The 19416-nt window shown below is 36.6% G+C and overlaps 1 protein-coding gene across 2 annotated transcripts in view; it reads left to right on the top strand.

Annotated features, from left to right (window-relative positions):
* UGGT2 (UDP-glucose glycoprotein glucosyltransferase 2) overlaps positions 1-19416 on the top strand; it is a 184724-nt gene extending 165308 nt beyond the window's left edge. Inside the window, exons 37-39 of one of the 2 annotated variants that reach the window (XM_001916487.5) lie at positions 7098-7214; positions 11255-11381; positions 18760-19416. In XM_001916487.5, coding sequence (XP_001916522.1) covers positions 7098-7214; positions 11255-11381; positions 18760-18782 — 267 coding nt within the window. In that variant the 3' untranslated portion in view covers positions 18783-19416. Of the gene's footprint in view, positions 1-384; positions 3882-7097; positions 7215-11254; positions 11382-18759 lie in introns of those variants that run through there. The other variant, XM_023621731.2, reaches the window with a different exon arrangement.

Here is a 19416-nt window from a genome sequence, read left to right as displayed (position 1 = left end):
CTGTAAAGTCAAAACTGTTTCTTTGAGAAAATTAACAAAACTTATAGACCTCTAGCCAGACTGATCAGAAAAAAGATAAAAGACGCAAATTACTAATATAGAAGTGAGAGACATGACAGCATAGTATCTACAGGTATTGAAAGAATAATGAGGGACTATTATAAACAGCTTTATAGTAGTAAGTTAAACAATTTCTATGAAATGGACAAATTACATAAAAGATACAAACTACCAAAATGTACTCAAAGTGAAATAGGTAACCTGCATAGCCCTGTATCAATTGAAGAAATGGAATTTAGTTTAAATCTCCAGACCCAGATAGCTTCAAAGTGAATTCTCCCAAACATCAAAGAAATAATACCAATTCTACACAAACTCTTCCAGAAAATTGAAGAGGAGGGAATACTTCTCTACTCATTTTATGAAGCCAGCATTCTCTTGACATCAAGACCAGACGAAGACGTTACAAGAAAGGAAAACTGCAGACCAACATTCCTCATGAACAGATGTAAAAAGCTTTAATAAAATTTCAGGAAACCAAATCAAGCAATATATAAAAAAGACCCTATATCGTGCCTAAGTGGACTTTATCTCAGGAATGCAAGGTTCATTCAGTATTGAAATATCAATCATTGTAATTCACTGTATTAACAGACTGAAAAAGAAAAACCATATGACTGCTAAGTAGATGCAAAAGAGCATTTGATATACTCCAATATCCATTCCTAATAAAAACTCTCAGTGAACTAGGACAGGGAGGGAACTTCCTCAACCTGATAAAGGACATCTATGAAAAACCTGTAGCTAGCATCGTACTTAACGGTGAAAGACTGAATACTTTCCCCCTAAGATCAGGAACAAAGCAAGAATATCCACTCACGATTTCAACATTGTAATAGATGTACTAGACAGTACAGCAAGGCAAGAAAAAGAAATAAAAGGCATCCAGATGGGCAAGGAATAAGTAGCTGTCCTTTTTTTCAGACAATATGATCATCTATGTAGAAAACCCTACACATTCTACTAAAAAGCTACGAGGAACTAACAAATGTGTTTAACAAGGTGCAAGGTACAAGATCAGGATATGAAAATCAATTCTACTTCTGTGTACTAGCAACAAATTATTGGAAATTGGAATTAAAAAGATACTGTTTCTAATAGCATTTTTAAAATTAATGACTTAGATCAATCAGACTTAAGACGTGTAGACTAAAAACTATCAGACACTGCTGAGAGAGATTAAAGATCATCTAAATAAGTAAAGAGATATACCTTGTTCATGAGTCAGAGTATTTATGTGATTTCTCCCCTAATTGGTCTTTAGATTTAATAGAATTCCAATAAAAATGTAGGCTTTTTTCCTATAGACTTTCTTGTATAAACTTACAAAGTTGATTCTGAAGTTCATATAGAAATGCAGAAGACCTAAAATAGCAAAAACAACTTTGAAAAAGAACAAAGTTTGAGGTCTTAGATTATGTGATTCCAAGACTTAATATAAAGCTACTGTAATCAAAACAGTGTGGTTTGGTGTAAAGATAGACAATTCAGTCCATGAATCAGAATTAGAGCCACAAGTATGGGCAATTGACTTTTGACAAAGGTGCACAGGCAGTGCAGTGGAGAAAAGATAGCCTTTTCAACAAGTGGTGCTGGAACAATTAGACATCTATATGCAAAACAAAAACTTCCAATTCGTAACACACCAGATACAAAAATTAACTCAAAACACATATAGATCTAAAGCTAAAATGTAAAACTATAAAACTTTTAAAAGAAGATAGGGGAAAATCTCTGTGGCCTTGGATTACGCAGAGATTTTTTTTTAGATATGTTGTTAAAAGCACAATTCACAAAAGAAGGAAATTGATAAATATATAAAGAACTTTCAAAACTCATTAATAAGAAAGTAAACAATCTGATTTTCTTTAAATCATATTTTAACAGATCATTCATCAGGGATGATGATCAAGTGGCAATAAGCCCATGAAATGATGATACAGATCATTAGTTGTTGGGGAGATGAAAATTAAAACAACAGTAATTCTGCACACCTATTAGAATGGTTAACATTAAAAAGACTGGCCATGCCGAGTGCTGACAAGGACGTGCAGCAGCTGGAACTCCTGTACATTCCTGATGCGCATGTAAAATGGTACAGCCATTTTGGGAAACTGTTCGATGATTTCTTATAAATTTAAATTTACACCTACCATATGACCAGTCATTCCACTTTGAGGCATTTACCCAAGAGAAATGAAACCATATGTCTACATAAAGACTTGTGCGTGAATAGTCATAGTAGCCTTATTTGTAAAAGCCAAAATCTAGAAACAACCTTGTCTTAGTTATCTATTGCTGCATAACAACTTACCCCAAAACATAGCAACTGAAATAACAGTTTCTGTGGACCAGGAATCAGGGCCTGACTTAGCTGGGTGTTCTGCTTCACAGTCTTGCACAAGGCTGTGGTCATTGTGTTGACGCAGGGACTGCCACCTAATCTGAAGACCTAACTGGGCAAGGGCATTCATGTGGTTGTGGGCAGGATTCACTTCTTCAAGAACTGTTTCACTGAAGATGTTATTTCCTTGCTTGATGTTGACTCAGGAAATCATCAGTTTCTTGCCAGCTGGCCTTCTCCATTAGGGCAAACGTACCAGAAGGGTCAGAGGAGAGAGAATGCCAGCAAAACAGAAGTCACAGTCTTTTGTAATCTAATCCCAGAACTGATATCCTATTACTTTTGCCATTTTCTCTTTGTTAGAAGGAAGTCACTAGGTCCAGCCCCACTCCAGGAGAAAGAATTGCACAAGAGAAGGGGTCCCAGGAGGCAAGGATTGCTGGGAACCATATCAGAAGCTGCCTACCACAAACCCAAATGTCTATCAAGAGGAGATTGGATAACAAGATGATGATATATCCATAGAATGCTACTACTCAACAGTAAAAAGAAATGAATTATTCGTACATGTAACAACATGGCTCAATCTAAAAATAATTATGCTGATCTAAAGCCAGTCCAAAAGTATACATATTGTATGATTCTATTTGTATAATATTCTAGAAAATGCAGACTAACCATAGTGACAAAAAGCACTTCATTCTTGCCCAGGAACTAGGTAGGGTGAATGTGGGAAGGACAGGAGGACAGAATTGCAAAAGGGCACGAGGGAACTTTGGGATATATTCAGTGATCTTGATTGTGGTCATGGTGTCAGAGGAATATTTCTATGCAAAACTTAATCACACTGTACCCTTTAAATATGTACAGTGAGGGGCCAGCCTAATGTCATAGTGGTTAGGTTCGCGCTCTCTGCTTCAGCGGCCTGCGGTTCATGGGTTCAGATCCTGGGCGCAGACCTACACACCACTCATCAAACCATGCTGTGGTGGCATCCCACATACAAAACAGGGGAAGACTGGCACAGATGTTAGTTCAGCAACGATCTTGCTCACCAAAATATATATACATTTGTACATAGATGTATATGTATGGTGAGTAGACTGGCATAAGTTTAGACTATAGATCAAGGAATAGAATTGAGAGTCCAGGAATAAGCCCATGCATCTATGGTCACTTGATCTTTCACAAGCATGCCAGGATGGGGAAGAAATAGCTTTTTCCACAAAGGTGCTGGAACAACAGGCTATCCACATGTAAAAAATTAAGTTGGACCTCTGCCTCACACCATATACAAAAATTAACTCAAAAAAGATCAAAGACCTGAATGTAAAGAGCTAAAACTATAAAACTCTTAGAAAATATTGGCCTAAATCTTTGTGACTTTGGATTAGGCAATGGTTTCTTAGATATGAAACCAAAAGTACAAACAACAAAAGAAGAAAATAGATAAATAGGACTGCATCAAAATTAAAAACTTTTGTACATTAAAAGATACAAGAAAGTGAAAAGACAACCCACAGAATGGGAGAAAATATTTGCACATCGTATATCTGATAAGAGACTAGTATCAAGAACATATAAAGAGCTCTTACAACTCAATAACAAAAAGACAACCAGTTTAAAAAATTGTCAAAGGGGGCTGGCCTGGTGTCATAGTGGTAAAGTACACATGTTCTACTTCGGTGGCCCAGGGTTCACCGGTTCTGCTCCCAGGTGCAGGCCTACATGTCGCTCATCAAACCAAGCTGTGGCAGGCATCCCATATATAAAGTAGAGGAAGGTGGGCACAGATGTTAGCTCAGGGCCAATTGTCTTCAGCAAAAAGAGGAGGATTTGTGGCAGATGTTAGCTCAGGACTAATCTTCCTCAAAAAAATAAATGGTCAAAGGATTTAAATAGGTATTTTCCAAAGATGATATACAAATGGCCAATAAACACATGAAAAAATGTTCCAGCCTCATTGGTCATTAGGAACTGCAAATCAAATCCACAATAAGATACTACTTCATACCTACTAGGATGGCTATAATAAAAACGATGGACACTAAAGCATTGGCAAGGATATGGACAAATTGGAACCATCATACACTGCTGATGGGAATGTAAAATAGTGTAGCCAATTTGGAAAACCGTGTGGCAGGTCCTCAATCAATTAAACATAGAGTTACCAAATGACTCTGCAATTCCACTCCTAGGTATATACCCAAGAGAAGGCCCACACAGGAACTTGCACAGAAATGTTTATAGCAGCATTATTCATAAGAACTGGAAAGTGGAAACAACCCAAATGCCCATAAATTGATGAATGGTTAAACAAAATGTGGTATATCCATGAAATGGAATATTATTAAGCCACAAAAAGGAATGAAGTACTAAAACATGTTACAACAAGGATGGATCTTGAAAACATTATGCTAAGTGAAAGAAGCCAGATGTAAGAGAACACTTCGTGTTATATGATTTTATTTATATGATAAGTCTAGACTAGAGAAACTCATAGAAAAAGTAGATTATTGTTTACACAGAGGGTAAGGGAGAATATAAGAGGAGAATGAGTGAAATAATTAAGAAAGGGTTAGAACAGAATAGACATATGTATATATTGTCTGACAACATTAAGGTCCCCCTTAAGATCTCTGTTCATGAAGTTAAATGAAGGCAGTCTGCATGGGTTGTGTGTGTGTCTGTGTGTGTTGCCAGCCGTGTCTAGTTGCAAGAGTGCAAGTAAAGAGGTTTGGATTTAACCAGGACTACAATTTTCCCAAGCGAGTACAACTAACTGAGAAGAGTAAGGCAATGGAGAGTATATTCAAGAGATTAACTATAATAATTAACCATGAAAATTAAGCTATGGGAGCAAAGACATCAGGGAGTAAGGGACAATGAAGTAGTAAAAGGATCAATTGATTGGAGGTCCCGGTGAGGGTCACAAGGTATTGATATCTGAGTATTTGATAGAGTGAGCTGAAAATCAAGAGATGGTCAGAGAGTGAGAGCATGAAATTGAAATTATGTAGGAGTTGGCTAGGTCAGGACCATGGGAGAAAGTGGCTGAGACAAGATGACAGACCAGGTTATTTGAGGAATGGATTCCAAAAATAAGGGTGTTGGAAAAAATTAAGCTTTGTTTTTTTTAATGAACTTTATTTTTTTAGATCAGTTCTGATCTAAAATGATTTTTACAGAAAAAAATTGAGCAGAAAGTACAAATAATTCCCATATTTGGGGTTCTCTATTCTATTCCATTGATCTATTGTTGCGTATTCTTTTGCCAATACCACATTAATTACTGCAGATTTTAATAGTATGATGTCAAGTTCAGTAGTTTCATTCTCTGACTTTGTTCTTCAATACTGTGTTTACTATTCTCTGAGTCTTTTACCTTTCCATGTAAACTTTAGCATTGGTTGGTCGATATCCACAAAATAATTTTCTGGGAATTTGATTGAGATTGTGTTGAATCTATAGATCAAGTTGGGAAGAATTAACATCTTAACAATATTGAGTCTTCCTATCCATGGACATGGAATATCTCTCCATTTATTTAGATCTTCCTAGATTTCTTTCATCTGAATTTAGTAGTTTTCCTCACGTGGAGGAACATATTTTGTTAGATTTATACCTAAGTTTTCTGTTAGTTTGGTTTTTTTGGGGGGGTGGGGGGGTTGCTGCTAATATATAAGGGTATTATGTTTTTTATTCTAATTGTTCATTGCTGGTATATAGCAATTGACTTTTTTATATTAACCTTGTATCCTAAAACTTTGCTATAATTGCTTATTTGTTCCAGGAGGTTTTTTGTTGATTTTTGGGATTTTCTGCATAAACAATACCGTCATCTGTGAACAAAGACAGTTTTATTGCTTCCTTTCCAATCTGTATACCTTTTATTTCCTTTTCTTGTCTTGTTGCATTAGCTAGGACTTTCAATTTGGTGTTTAATAAGATTGTGGAGAGAAGAACCCTAAAATTATGAATCTTGAAACAGATGAGACAACTCACACACATACCTGTCATGGCCTCTGGGAGAGAGGAGCATCCCCTTTGCTCTGGAAAGCAAATAGATATTCTCTGGGGAGAGAAGGGGGAGGGCTCTACAACCCTGGCTTATAAACAAATATCTCCAGGGAAGGCATCTCCAAATCTCTGCAGAGGTCTCTCTTTTCAACTTATTAGGCTCATTTGCCACTTAAACATCCTTTAACCCCGGTGCCAGCAATCTTTACTTAGAAAGCCCTAAGCTTGCAGAAATGTGAAGATATTCATGGAGCATTGTTTCCTAACAGGGAAATGAAAAGTCGCCTCAGAAGCTGGAGAGTTTGGTGGTGACTAACATAAACAGTAATAGAAGGCACAGTTTGAGGGATTAATCCTGGTATTTCAAGGCAGAGAGAAGTAGTGAGGCTATCCATTTGGAGGAGTGTGGCGTGGTGGGTTTCTGGGCTTCCCTCTCCATCCCTGATGCTAGGAGTGAAGTCCAGGGCAGGTATGGGCTCAGTTGCAGTATGTGGGTTCATTCATGACACAAGATGATTGGGTCAAATTAAATACTTAAAGCTTAAAAATATAGAGATATCTCAGATTTGCATATGTTTTCTAGGATCTGTTTATAGTCTAAATGATATCTTCAACTTTGTTCACTCCGACTATAATTTCTACACCTCTTTGTGTAAATCATTGTTTTCTGTAGGATCTTCCCAATAATATGATTTACCAAGTTGCCATTAAGTCTCTTCCTCAAGACTGGCTGTGGTGTGAAACCTGGTGTGATGATGACTCCAAACAAAGAGCCAAAACAATTGATCTGGTGAGTGTCTGTGTTTTCATTTGTATATAAGCAGGTAAGAAAATATTCAGATAGAAATCCTTTCTGTTTTACAAATGGAATGGCACACATATGGTACACTGCTCCTTAGTCTATTATTTATTATTATATTTGGTTAGGATGGTGAGCATAGGGCTGTGTCAGGGGTCCCCCAAGACCACCCCAGGTTTGATGATTCACTAAGAGGACTCACAGGACTCAGACTATTGCCATGCTCATGGCTGTGATTTATTCCAGTTAAAGGATCCAAAGCAAAGTCAGCAAAGGGAAAAGGCACACAGGGTGGAAGTCCAGAGGAAACCAGGGGCAAGCTTCCAGGAGTTCTCCCCCGTGAAGTTACACCGGAGAAGCTTCATTCCTTAAGCTGTGAGAAAGTCCAGGATACATGTTGAATCTTGTCTACCAGGGAAGCTTATTAGAAACCAGAGCCCAGGGTTCTTATTGGGGGCTGATCACGTAATCACCCTCTCTGCCTGGCACGCACCAAAATTCCCAGCATCCAGAAGGAAAGCAGGTGTTCAGCATAAACCGTGTTGTTTGCACAGTTTAGGCACAGTGATCCATTCCTATCAGGGAGTGGTGGGAACACTCCTGAAACTCAAGTTACCAGACCCCAGCAAGGACCAGCCTTGCAAGCAGACCTTTCTAAGAATAGCAGTCTCAGGCCTGCTGTGTTAACTCTTTTCTGCACAAGGGCTTTTGAAAGAAAGGCCATGGGCTGGCTGAAATGTTCATGGATTAGCTATCATCTTAATATATCTTCAGTTTAGTTCTCCTGCCAATATTTTTCCCAAATAAAGACAACAGCCAAAATAATTCTATGTCTACTTAAATTATCCTATACATGTCTATTTTTCTTACTTCCTTACTTCTGAGAAAATTTTTCTTAGATTTTCATTTTAAGCAGTTTGACTCTGCTACGCAGTTAACTCTCCTAGACATGAAATGTTTCAAACTGATTTATTGTCCAACTGTCTAGAACTTACATTCTAAAACTATATTATCTTTAATAGTTATAAGGTATTATCATTCTTTTTCAGACCATATTGTTTTTATGTGCTAATTTTAGTATAAAATAATTGTATACAAAATTTTCACTGAAGAATAAGCTAAAAATTTTAAAATTCTTACAGTTTTGAACAAAACAGGACAGGACAGTAAAATATAGGGACATTTTTACAGATATGTGTAGAAATGAATAGAAAGAAGTAGCATGCCAACATGTTAGTGTGCAATCATAATTGATAGAATATAGCAGAAACAAGTAAGATGGCATTGTTAAGAAGAAAGCAAGGGAATTTTCTAAAGAGCAGTCAAGAACATTACTGAATATAACTCATAAGATGTTATTAAGGTTGCTTTGTGACATATCAGGTTGTGACTCACACATTAGTGACATAAGGTCTCCTCGGGACCTTTAATACTTAGGTTAACATGAGCTACTCTCACAAACCCCCAAATTTCAATGGTTTCGCACTCAACCAAGCACGGACCTAAGAGAGTGTCCTGTCAGTGAGTAGCTTCCCTGTACGTCATAACTCAGGGACCAGTATCCATCCATCTGCAGCTTCTTCATCCTCTAGGGTCCTGTCATCATCTGTATCCATCTGGAGCTGGTATGTCTAGTATGACAGCCACTTGCCACGTGTGGCCATTGAACACTTAAAATGTTGATAGTCTGAATTGAGCTCTAAGGCGTAAAACACACACCAGATTTTGAAGATTTTGAAGCACAATAAAAAGAATATAAAAATATCTCATGACTAATTTTTATATTGATTACATATTGACTGATAACATTTTGGATACATTGGGTTAAATAAAATATAGTATTAAAATTTATTTCACCTGTTCCTTTTACATTTTTATATGTGACTACTAGGAAATTTTAAATTACGTGATTTCCATCATATTTCCATTGGGTAGGGTTGATCTGGAGGGAAGGGAAAAAGGAGTGTGGGGAATGCATCCTGACTCCTAAAGACCCCTTTGTACGAATTGGTTGTGTGGTCACAATCTAGATGTCAGAGGAGCTGAGAAACGTCTTTCCTGGGTGGGTAGCTACTTCCTAGCAATCGTCTACATAGAAAAAGGACAAGTGGCATAAATTTTGGTGGAATGCCTAACCATTTCTCTCACAGAAACACTTAAAAATGAAAGAATATATTACTTTTGGCCATTATCTTGGGGAAAACAGTTAAGGGAATACAGAAAAATCCCAAGGAAATGGCCTAAGAGGAAAAAACATGATTCACGGTATTGAAGGTGAGAATGAGAGCGTTTATGAATGTTATCTCAACTCTATTTCAATCAAGGTTTCTCAACCTGGTGGTTATTGGCATTTGGGACTGCATAATTCTTTGTTGCAGGGAACCGATTGTGTGTTGTAGGATGCTTAGCAGCATCCCTGGCCTCTACCACTAGATGGCAGTAGCACCCACTACCCCCAGTCATGACAACTAAAAGAAAAGTCTCCAGACCTTGCCAAAGCTCCCCTGAGGGGCATGACGCCCCCATTTAAGCACTACTATATAGATTGTAACAACAAGAGAAAATGTAGCATGAAAAACTAAGAAAAGCTTAGTGTTTTTATTTTAATAGTTTCTGACACAATTAAAAGGAGAGAATATAGTTCCATTATCTTCACTTTATAGAACACATTGCCTGTAAAGGTAATTTCTGCAAAGAAAATCCTGATTTTTGCTTGCTTCAGGAATGTAGTACTGTAGAAAATAGAATCCACAATGGAATGAACTGAAAATACTTGCTGAGGAAAGGATTAAGACAACAGCCTCATGGCGCATAGCTAACAGCTTCCCCACAAGGCATTAAGGGGAAGGCAAGTTGTGGCAACCACAAGAAAATGTGCCGCATCTCTCATGAAGAAGCGACCTTCAAGATGCACTCTCTGTTAATGCTTTGTAAAGAGCAAATGGGATACCTCTGTACCTTTGTGTGGTCTGTGTTCCTCTCATCGTTTTTCCTGTCTCAGTCAATGGCATCTCCATTTTTATGTTGCTCAAGCCAAGGACTCTGGGCATCTTTGATGCCTCTCTTTTCTCACAACTCACGGCCAGCTCATTAGCAGATCTTGTCAGCTGTACCTTTGAATACACCCAGAATCAGATCCTTCTCAACCTTCTCCTATACTTTTTGCCGTTTAACCTTTATTTAATTTCCCAAGAAACTGCTAAGTAGTTTAAATTGATTATATATTAGAGGAACCTTTGGAGAGGATCTTGTTTTAGTTTCCTCCTTTGCAGATGAAGAAACTAAGATTCCGCCATCCACACACAAAGTTAAGTGATGTGTACAGACGGGTCTTACTGCCAGTAAGTGTGCAGTTGGAACTGTGAGGACTGAAGATCCACATCCATTGTCTTCCACTGTGCTTATTACGCAGACGAGTTCAATATTTGTAAGGCATGGAGATTTTTGGACTGCTCTGAATTTCATGACTATCAGTATTTTGACAAATGAGTTCCAGTTAACTGATTTTTAATATCATCACAATTGCTAATTAGAACAGAAGGGGAATGAATGCTTCTTCTGAAGAAACTCTAGACATTTCTAAAGGCTGACAAATAGTTTTATCTGTAGAAAGCATAAAGTATAAAAAAACAGATTTTTAGTCCAAAGAAAAGGCAAGAAAATATTTATTAATACAGTCTGCTATGTTCTTTTACAGAATGGTCATGTAATTAGATCTTCTGTCAAAATATTTTATGGAGTTGTTTGACAAACTTCTTCTGAACCATCAGAATGTCTTTAAACAATTTTTGCTTAAATTTCTGATTGAGATATTTGCATTAAACACTTACTGCTTACATAAACTATGACTTATTTCATTTGACCCTTTCACTGTTAGACTAATTCCAGTATTTCAGGTACTTAGCACTCAGGGCTCTGCTTTGTATCAAATGCATTTTGTTTGCTCAGTGACACGGCAGTGTCCTCAAGTAGGTCCTTTATATCTCCTGGAACACGGTTTTTTATTAACAAAACTTTATTTAAACTTTTAGTGCAATAATCCCAAAACAAAAGAACCCAAACTGAAAGCTGCTGCCAGGATTGTCCCAGAATGGGTGGAGTACGATGCTGAGATACGACAGCTGTTAGAGCACCTGGAGAACAAGAAGAAAAATGCAAGTGAGTCATCATTCTGCACTGTTGCGTTAAGTGAAATTAGCATAGATTACAAACTCATTTCTTAGTGAAGTCTTCAAATGTTTAGGCCATAATTTCTTTAGGAAAGTCTGGATGTGATTAAAAACTTCATTTTTATGCTCACAAATTTAAATCGTGGATAGAGAACCTATTCCCCCCCCGCCCCGGTTATAGCTTTAATTTGTAGCGCCACGTAGGTGGGTAGTGTAGCATTAGCCTCCCGACGCAAGAGAGAGGTGAAAATCAAAGAAAAAGAACCACTTGTCTTTAAGATCACACTGACTCTCCTAAATGTGAAAATCCAAGCCCTAAAGTTTAATAAAAGCCTACGTATCTAACTGAAAATACTACCACCTATCTCCCAAATTAATCTCATACATAATATAAGTTTCTCTATGGAAATTTGGTCTTGGTTCTAGTAGCCTTAGTCATGGGCTGGAGGGTCACTTGGATTTGATTTGTTCCCATTTCTTAGATTTAAAAAACTGTAGTTACGGGGCCAGCCCAGTGGCGTAGTGTTGAGTTGGCACTGCTCATCAAGCCATGCTGTGGTGGCATTCCACATACAAAATGGAGGAAGATTGGCACAGATGTTAGCTCAGGGCCAATCTTCCTCAAGCAAAAAGAGGAACATTGGGATAGATGTTAGCTCAGGGCCATGTAGTTACCTTGGCATTTCATCACCCTACATAAACCTTCAACAAATATGTGTTGAATGTTCTTTTAAATCTAGTGTAAACTTCTTTATTCCCTCATAATTCCTTTCCTCATCAGTGCCTGTCTCTCTCGATTGTTCTTTACTCTTTTAAAGAAGAGAGGAAGGAGGGTGAGAAGGAAGGAAAGGAAAATTTACATAATTTCCTCACAGAAATTTTTAAATGCACAAAGCATTGAGATGAAATGTTTCTCTTATCATTTAAATTGGAAAGAGTTAAAGGATTAATAATACCCAGCGTTAGTGAGGGTGTTGACAAGTGAGCACTCTCCTGTACACATACATATGGTAGCTGTATAAATTACAGAAGTTTTGCACCATGTGTAACACTTAAAATATATACACCCTGTGACCTAGCAATTTCCTTCAAGCAATTTACATTTAAAAAATAAAAGTGTGGTATATATACTGTGTTTATTATAGCCTGTTCTTAATAATGAAATAGAAATCTATCCATCAACAGAGAAGTGATTACATAAACATGGATACATACAATGAAATGTAGTGTAACCTTTCAGGAGAATTGAGATAGGTGTATTTGTGCTGACAGTATATTTTTAAGTTAAAAGATAGGTTTTAGAATAATATTTATAATATGACCCCATCTTAATTAAAGAAAAATTGCAGGTGTATGATAAGAGAAATAATTCTCGTCTTGTTTGCTGGGATTGCTGTAACACAGTACCACAAACTAGGTTACTTAAAGAAAAAAAATTGTTTGCCTCACAGTTCTGGACGCTGGAACTCCAAGATGAAACTGTTGTCAGGGTTGGTTCCTTCTGCAGGCTGGGAGGGAAGGATCTGTTCCAGGCCTCTCTCCTTGATTTGTAAACGGCTGTCTTCTTCCTAAGCCTCTACACATCATGCCCCCTCTGCACACGTCTGTGTCCGTATTCCTCATCCTGTAAGGACACTGCTCATGTGGATTAGGGTGTACCCTCCTACCCTCATTTTAACTTGAGTACCTCTGTAAAGACCCTGTCTCCACCTAAGGTCACATTCCGAAGTACTGGAGGTCAGGATTCCAACATATGCGTTTTGTGGGGACATAATTCCCGCCATAACAGGATAAAAGTTGAGAATCTTGTCATATATTTAAGGGTCATTTGTATTTCTTCTGTTTTTCAATTATTTGTTCTTGCCCTTTGCCCTTTTTTTCCAAGAGGATTGTTGTCCAACATTTCCAACACTGGAAAAAAATTAATAATCATTGTTCCACAGATTTATATTGCATCTTTATCCTATACTGAACTCCCATATTATTTATGTCTCATTTGGCACTTTTTGTTCTGCGCCTCTGTTCTCTGTGCCTGTGCCCATCACATACTGCTTTAATTCTGGAAGATCGACAGCATGTTTTAATGTCAAGTAGAGCTCATCGCCCCCTCATTGCCCTCTTTGTTGTTCTTTTCCTGGGCGTCCTTTTTGGTTCTTTTTCCATACAAGCCTTAGAATCAGCTTATCTAGCCCCAGATGTTTTCTGGGTTTTGTTTATAGGGAGGAGGGTGTCCTTTCTTTTTCCTAGGTTGCCTGGCCAACCTTCTGTGTTTCCCCATTAAGTAAGATAGTAGCTTTGGACTAAAAAATGTGTTTTATCATGTTGAGGAAATAGCCATTGATTCCTGTTTAATCACTGTTTTTATCAAGAATAGGTTGCATTTTATCAGCTGCCTCTTCAACAGAAATAGAGGTGACTATATGATTTTTTTGCTTGGATCTATTAATATGGTAAAGTACATTAATATTTTTTATAATATGGAATTGTTATTCCTAATATTGAAGCATTCTCGTATTCCTAAAATAAACTTTACTTGGTCATGACCTATTGTTATTTTTCTTTTTTTAATTGAGATATAATTGACATATTAGTTTTAGGTATACAATATGATGATTCTATATTTGTCTATATTGCAAAATGATCACCACAATAAGTCTAATTAACATTCATCATCACACATAGTTATCAAATTGTATTTTTTTCTTGTGTTGAGAACTTTTAAGTTCTCTCTTAGCAACTTTCAAATATACAATAGGGTGTTATTAACTACAGTCATGTGCCATGTAACAACATTTCGGTCAGTAATGGACTGCAAATATGACAGTGGTCCCATAGGATTAATACCACAGAGCCTTGGTGTGTAATAGGACATACCATCTAGATTTAAGTAATTATAATCTATGATCTTTGCACAATGATGAAATCGCCCAGTGATGCATTTCTTAGAACATATCCCCATCATTAAGTGACACATGACTGTATAGTCGTAGTACTCTGCCTTACATCCCCATGACTTACTTATTTTATAACTGGAAATTTGTACCTTTGACCCCTTCATCCATTTTGCCCATCCCCCACCCCCACCTCTAGCAACCACCAGTCTGTTCTTTGTATCTGTGAGCTCAGTTTTTTGTTTTTTAGAACCCACATATAAGTGAGATCATATGGTATTTGTCTTTCTCTGTCTGACTTATTTCACTAAGCTTAATGCCCTCAAGGTTCATCCATTTTGTTGCAAATGGCAAGATTTCTTTCTTTTTTATGGCTGAATAGTGTCCCATTGTATATATGCGCCACATTTTCTTTATCCACTCCTGCGTTGATGGCCACTTAGATTGCTTACATGTCTTGGCTATTGTCAATCATGCTGAAGTAACCATGAACATGCATATATCTTTTTGAGTTAGTGTTTTGTTTCCTTCCGATAAATACCTAGAAGTGGAATTGCTGGATCATATGGTAGTATGGTAGTTCTATTTTTGATTTTTTGAGGGACCTCAGTACTGTCTTCCAGAGTGGCTGCACCAATTTACATTCCCACCAACAATGCACAAGCGTTCCCTTTTCTCTGCATGCTTGCCAATATTTATTTCATGTCTTTTTGATACTAGCCATTCTAACAGATGTGAGGTGATAGCTCATTGTGGTTTTGATTTACATTTCCCTGATGATTAATGATGTTGAGCACCTTTTTGTGTACCTGTTGGCTATCTGTATGTCGTCTGTGGAAAAAATGTCTATTCAGGTCCTCTGCCCATTTTTTAATAGAGTTGTTTGTTTTTTTTGCTGTTGAGTTGTATGAGTTCTTTATATATTTTGGATATTAACCCCATATCAGATATATGATTTGCACATATTTTCTCCCGTTCCATAGGTAACCTTTTCATTTTGTTGATGGTTTCCTTTGCTTTGCAAAAAGTTTTTAGTTTGATGTACTTCTACTTGTTTATTTTTGCTTTTGGTGTCAAATCCAAAAAATTATCACCAAGACCAATGTCAAGAAGCTCACCACGTATATTTTCTTCTATGAGTTTTATAGTTTGGGGTCTTAGTTCGTCTTTAATCCATTTTGAGTTGATTTTTGTATATGGTGTGAGATAATGGTCTAATTTCATTCTTTTGCATGGTGCTGTCCAGTTTTCCCAACACTATTTATTGAAAAGACTCTCTTTTCCCCGTTGTATAGTCTTGGCTCCTGTGTTTTAAATTAATTGACCATATATGTGTGAGTTTATTTCTGGGTCCCTATTCTGTTACATTGATCTATGGGTCTGTTTTATGCTAATATCCTACTATTTTGATTATTATAGCTTTGTAACGTAGTTTGAAATCAGGGAGTGTGATGACTCCAGTGTTGTTCCTCTTTCTCAAGCTTGCTTTGGCTATTCAGAGTGTTTTGTGGTTCCATAAAAATTTTAGGATTGTTTGTTCTATTTCTGTGAAAGATGCCATTGGAGTTTTGATTGGGATTACATTGAATCTGTAGATTGCTTTGGGTAGTATGGATATCTTAACAATATTAATTCTTCTAATCCGTGACCATGGAATATCTTTCCATTTATTTGTATCTTCAATTTCTTTCATCATTGTTCTATAATTTTCAGTGTACAGATCTTTCACCTCCTTGGTTAAATTTATTCCTATTTTATTATTTTTTTATGCAATTGTAAGTGGGATTGTTTTCTCAATTTCTCTTTCTGATAGTTTGTTATTAATGTATAGAAATGCAACATATTTTTGTATATTGATTTTTGTATCCTGCAACTTAATTTATTAGTTCTAACAGTTTTTTGGTGGAGTCTTTAGGGTTTTCTATATATAATATCATGTCACTTGCAAACAGTTTTATTTCTTCCTTTCTGACTTGATTGCCTTTTATTTCTTTTTCTTGCCTAATTGCTCTCACTAGGACTTTCAATACTATGTTGAATAAAAATGGTGAGTCAGCATCCTTGTCTCTGATCTGAGAGGAAAAGTTTTCACCTTTTCACCAAGTATGATGTTAGCTGTGGGCTTGTCATATATGGCCTTTATTATGTTGAGGTACATTCCCTCTATACCCACTTTGTTGAAGAGTTTTGTCATAAATGGGTGCTGAATTTTGTCAAATGCTTTTTCTGCATCTATTGAGATAATCATATGATTTTTATCCTTCATTTTGTTAATGTGGTGTATCACAGTGATTGATTTGTGGATGTTGAACCATCCTTGCATCCCTGGAATAAATCCCACTTGATCGTGGTGTATGATCCTTTTAAAGTATTCTGGAATTGGTTTGCTAATATTTTGTTAAGGATTTTTTTCATCTATGTTTATCAGGGATATTGACCTGTAATTTTATTTTCCTGTAGTGTCCTTGTCTGGTTTTGGTACAGGGTAATGCGGGCCTTGTAAAATGAGTTTGGACATCTTCCCTCCTCATCTGTTTTTGGGAAGAGTTTAAGAAGGATTGGTATTAATTCTTCTTTAAATGTTTGGTAGAATTCACCGGTGAAGCCATCTGGTCCTGGAGTTTTGCTTGTTGGGAGGGTTTTGATTATTGGCTCAGTCCTCTTCCTAGTAATTGGTCTGTTCAGATTTTCTATTTCTTCATAATTCAGTCTTGGTAGGTTGTTTTCTATGAATTTATCCATTTCCTCTAGATTTTCCAATTTGTTGATGTGTAATTTTTCATAGTACTAGAATCATTGATCATAGAAGTGTATAATCTTATGATTCTTTGTATTCCTATGGTTATGTATATATTTTATATTTCCTAATCTTCCCACTGTGTTCTGGGAAAATTTTTTTGCTTTACCTTCAAACCTTCTATTGATCTTTTTTTAAGAGGATCAATCACATCTTAATTCCCAAGAGATCTTTCTTTTTCCTGCTTGCTTCCTTTTAATTTGTTTGTCCTTTTTTTATAGCTTCATTGACTTTTCAGATATCTCAGATACTATTCAGAAAATAGTAATTAGAATTATTATAAGTATCTCTTTGGTTCTCTTGGTTATCTTTGTTTCCATTGGGTGAGTTGTTTTGTGTGTTCATCTTAGTTGTTTTTTCTTTTGCTATTGGTCTTCCTCAAATGCCCAGAGATCTTGACCATATTTAAGAATGAAAGATTAGATTGATCAATATAGATACCTGGCATGGGTTTCCTCTGCCATGGTGTAAATGTATCTCTTTTCTGCAATAGGTCCTTCCCTGAATGGGAGGGTTAATTGGTAGCTCTAGGTACATAGACATGGTGTAGAACTGGCAGGCTTTTTCTAGATCTATGGGCATGGGACAGATCAAAGCCTATCCCACACACCCTGCAGGCCAAAGGCTGAAAGGAATGCACTTTACACAAGAACATTGACACCCATACAAAAATCTCTCTGAATAAATTGTTCAGTTCTTTTTCAAAAATTGTCTTCTACTTTTTATCTTGGAATAAACACCAGGCTGTCAGTTCCTTCTGGGATGCAGAAGGAAGAGTGAGAGTGGGGAGCTGAGAGGCACAGGTTTTCATCGTCTGACTCTCTTCCTGCCAGTGTTTTCTACTAGCAGGCCCTCCCAGGCTGCTCTGTCAGGAAAATCAGCTCATCCTCTCAGCTGTGTATTTGTATATTTAGCTGTATATTCTGTTTTCCTCTTTTAGAAATTCTTTGATGACTTTGCTCCAATAGTGGCTCATAACCACTTCCCCCATTCTCATTGTTGTTATTCCTTTTTATATTTATTATCTTTCAAGTGGAATTTAATGGAGAGAATCACAGTCTGCCATCTTGAATTGTGGAACAAGATACACTTAAATTGTATTTTAATTAATTTCTGCCTGAAAATATCATTTTGAATTCTCAGTGTTCTTACATCAGCTAGTATGTGACAGCTCAGTGAGGCGGGAGGAGAAGAAACCGTTTTGTTCTCTGAGTCTTCATTGGTATTGATTCTCGCATTTGTATAGTACTTATGTCTCTGTTTGAATGCTCTGTCCTCCCATCTTAGAAGCAGGCCTTCTGCTCTTTGTAGTTTCATTACGTTAATGGTAGGATACTTTGTGCATGGTGAATAATGTATTAGTGTTTTTCAAGGCTTCCATTGCCAGGCAGGGTGCTAGGTCCTAGAGAGAACAAAGTATAAGAAAGGTATGGCCCTTGTCCCAGAGACTCATGGTAGCCCACTTTTAGGTGGGTAAAAAGGTAAGTAGTTATGATGTAATTTAATAGAAACCGTAATGTACAAAGAGCTCTTCTCATGTCACATGATGAAGCAAATAGGTTCTAAACTAACAAAAGGATCCTCAGCACCTGTGCTTTCTCTATATCCCATACCTCAGTGAGATTTAAGCTAATTTTATATTTAAAATTTTGAGAACTAAATAAACTTTTGTATTACAGTTTTGACGCACGATGAACTCTAGCACTGGCTTATATGAGAAAGATGAAAGTATGACGAGAAATCTGCCACCTGCTGGGGAAGTGTGGAACTGCTGCTAAGACTTCTGGAAGTTTCATTAATGATCAGTGACATATTCTTCAATTTAAAAAATTATTTAAAAATACGTGAACTTAACGTATTGAATAAGTTTAAGTTATATAAGAAATGACCATTGAGTATTTAAAACTGGATTGTTCCTTTTTCCTTATTGCTTAAAACACTGGATTTTCACCAGTGAAAGTGATATTTTGCCAGCTATCCAGATAGAAGAATGTATCTGACTAGCTGGTCCTCGTGAAGATTATCAGACCATCTGCATCTTTGTGTTTTCCAGCTCTATATGTGTCCATATTTCCTCATTCACAAAATTCGTTTAAAGTTAGAGAAACCTATTTTGTGTCTTTTCTTCTGAGAAAGAAAAAGGACTCATGTTTATCTCTGAATAATAAAACAAAGTAAGCCCATTTATACCTTAACCATTGTTTTTAAATGGAAGTAGTGTCTCACTGTAGTCATTTATTTTATTTATCTTAAATGTATGATATTTTAAGCCTATACTGTATTTGTATTTTTTCAATGTTTCTAATTTTTATTTTTATAAAATGATATTTGTGGGA

Source organism: Equus caballus, chromosome 17 (assembly GCF_041296265.1).
Source record: "Equus caballus isolate H_3958 breed thoroughbred chromosome 17, TB-T2T, whole genome shotgun sequence".
In the NCBI taxonomy this organism is placed as follows: Eukaryota; Metazoa; Chordata; class Mammalia; order Perissodactyla; family Equidae; genus Equus; species Equus caballus.
The sequence above is the reverse complement of the archived record's forward strand: the minus strand, read 5'-3'. Positions and strand labels throughout refer to the sequence as shown.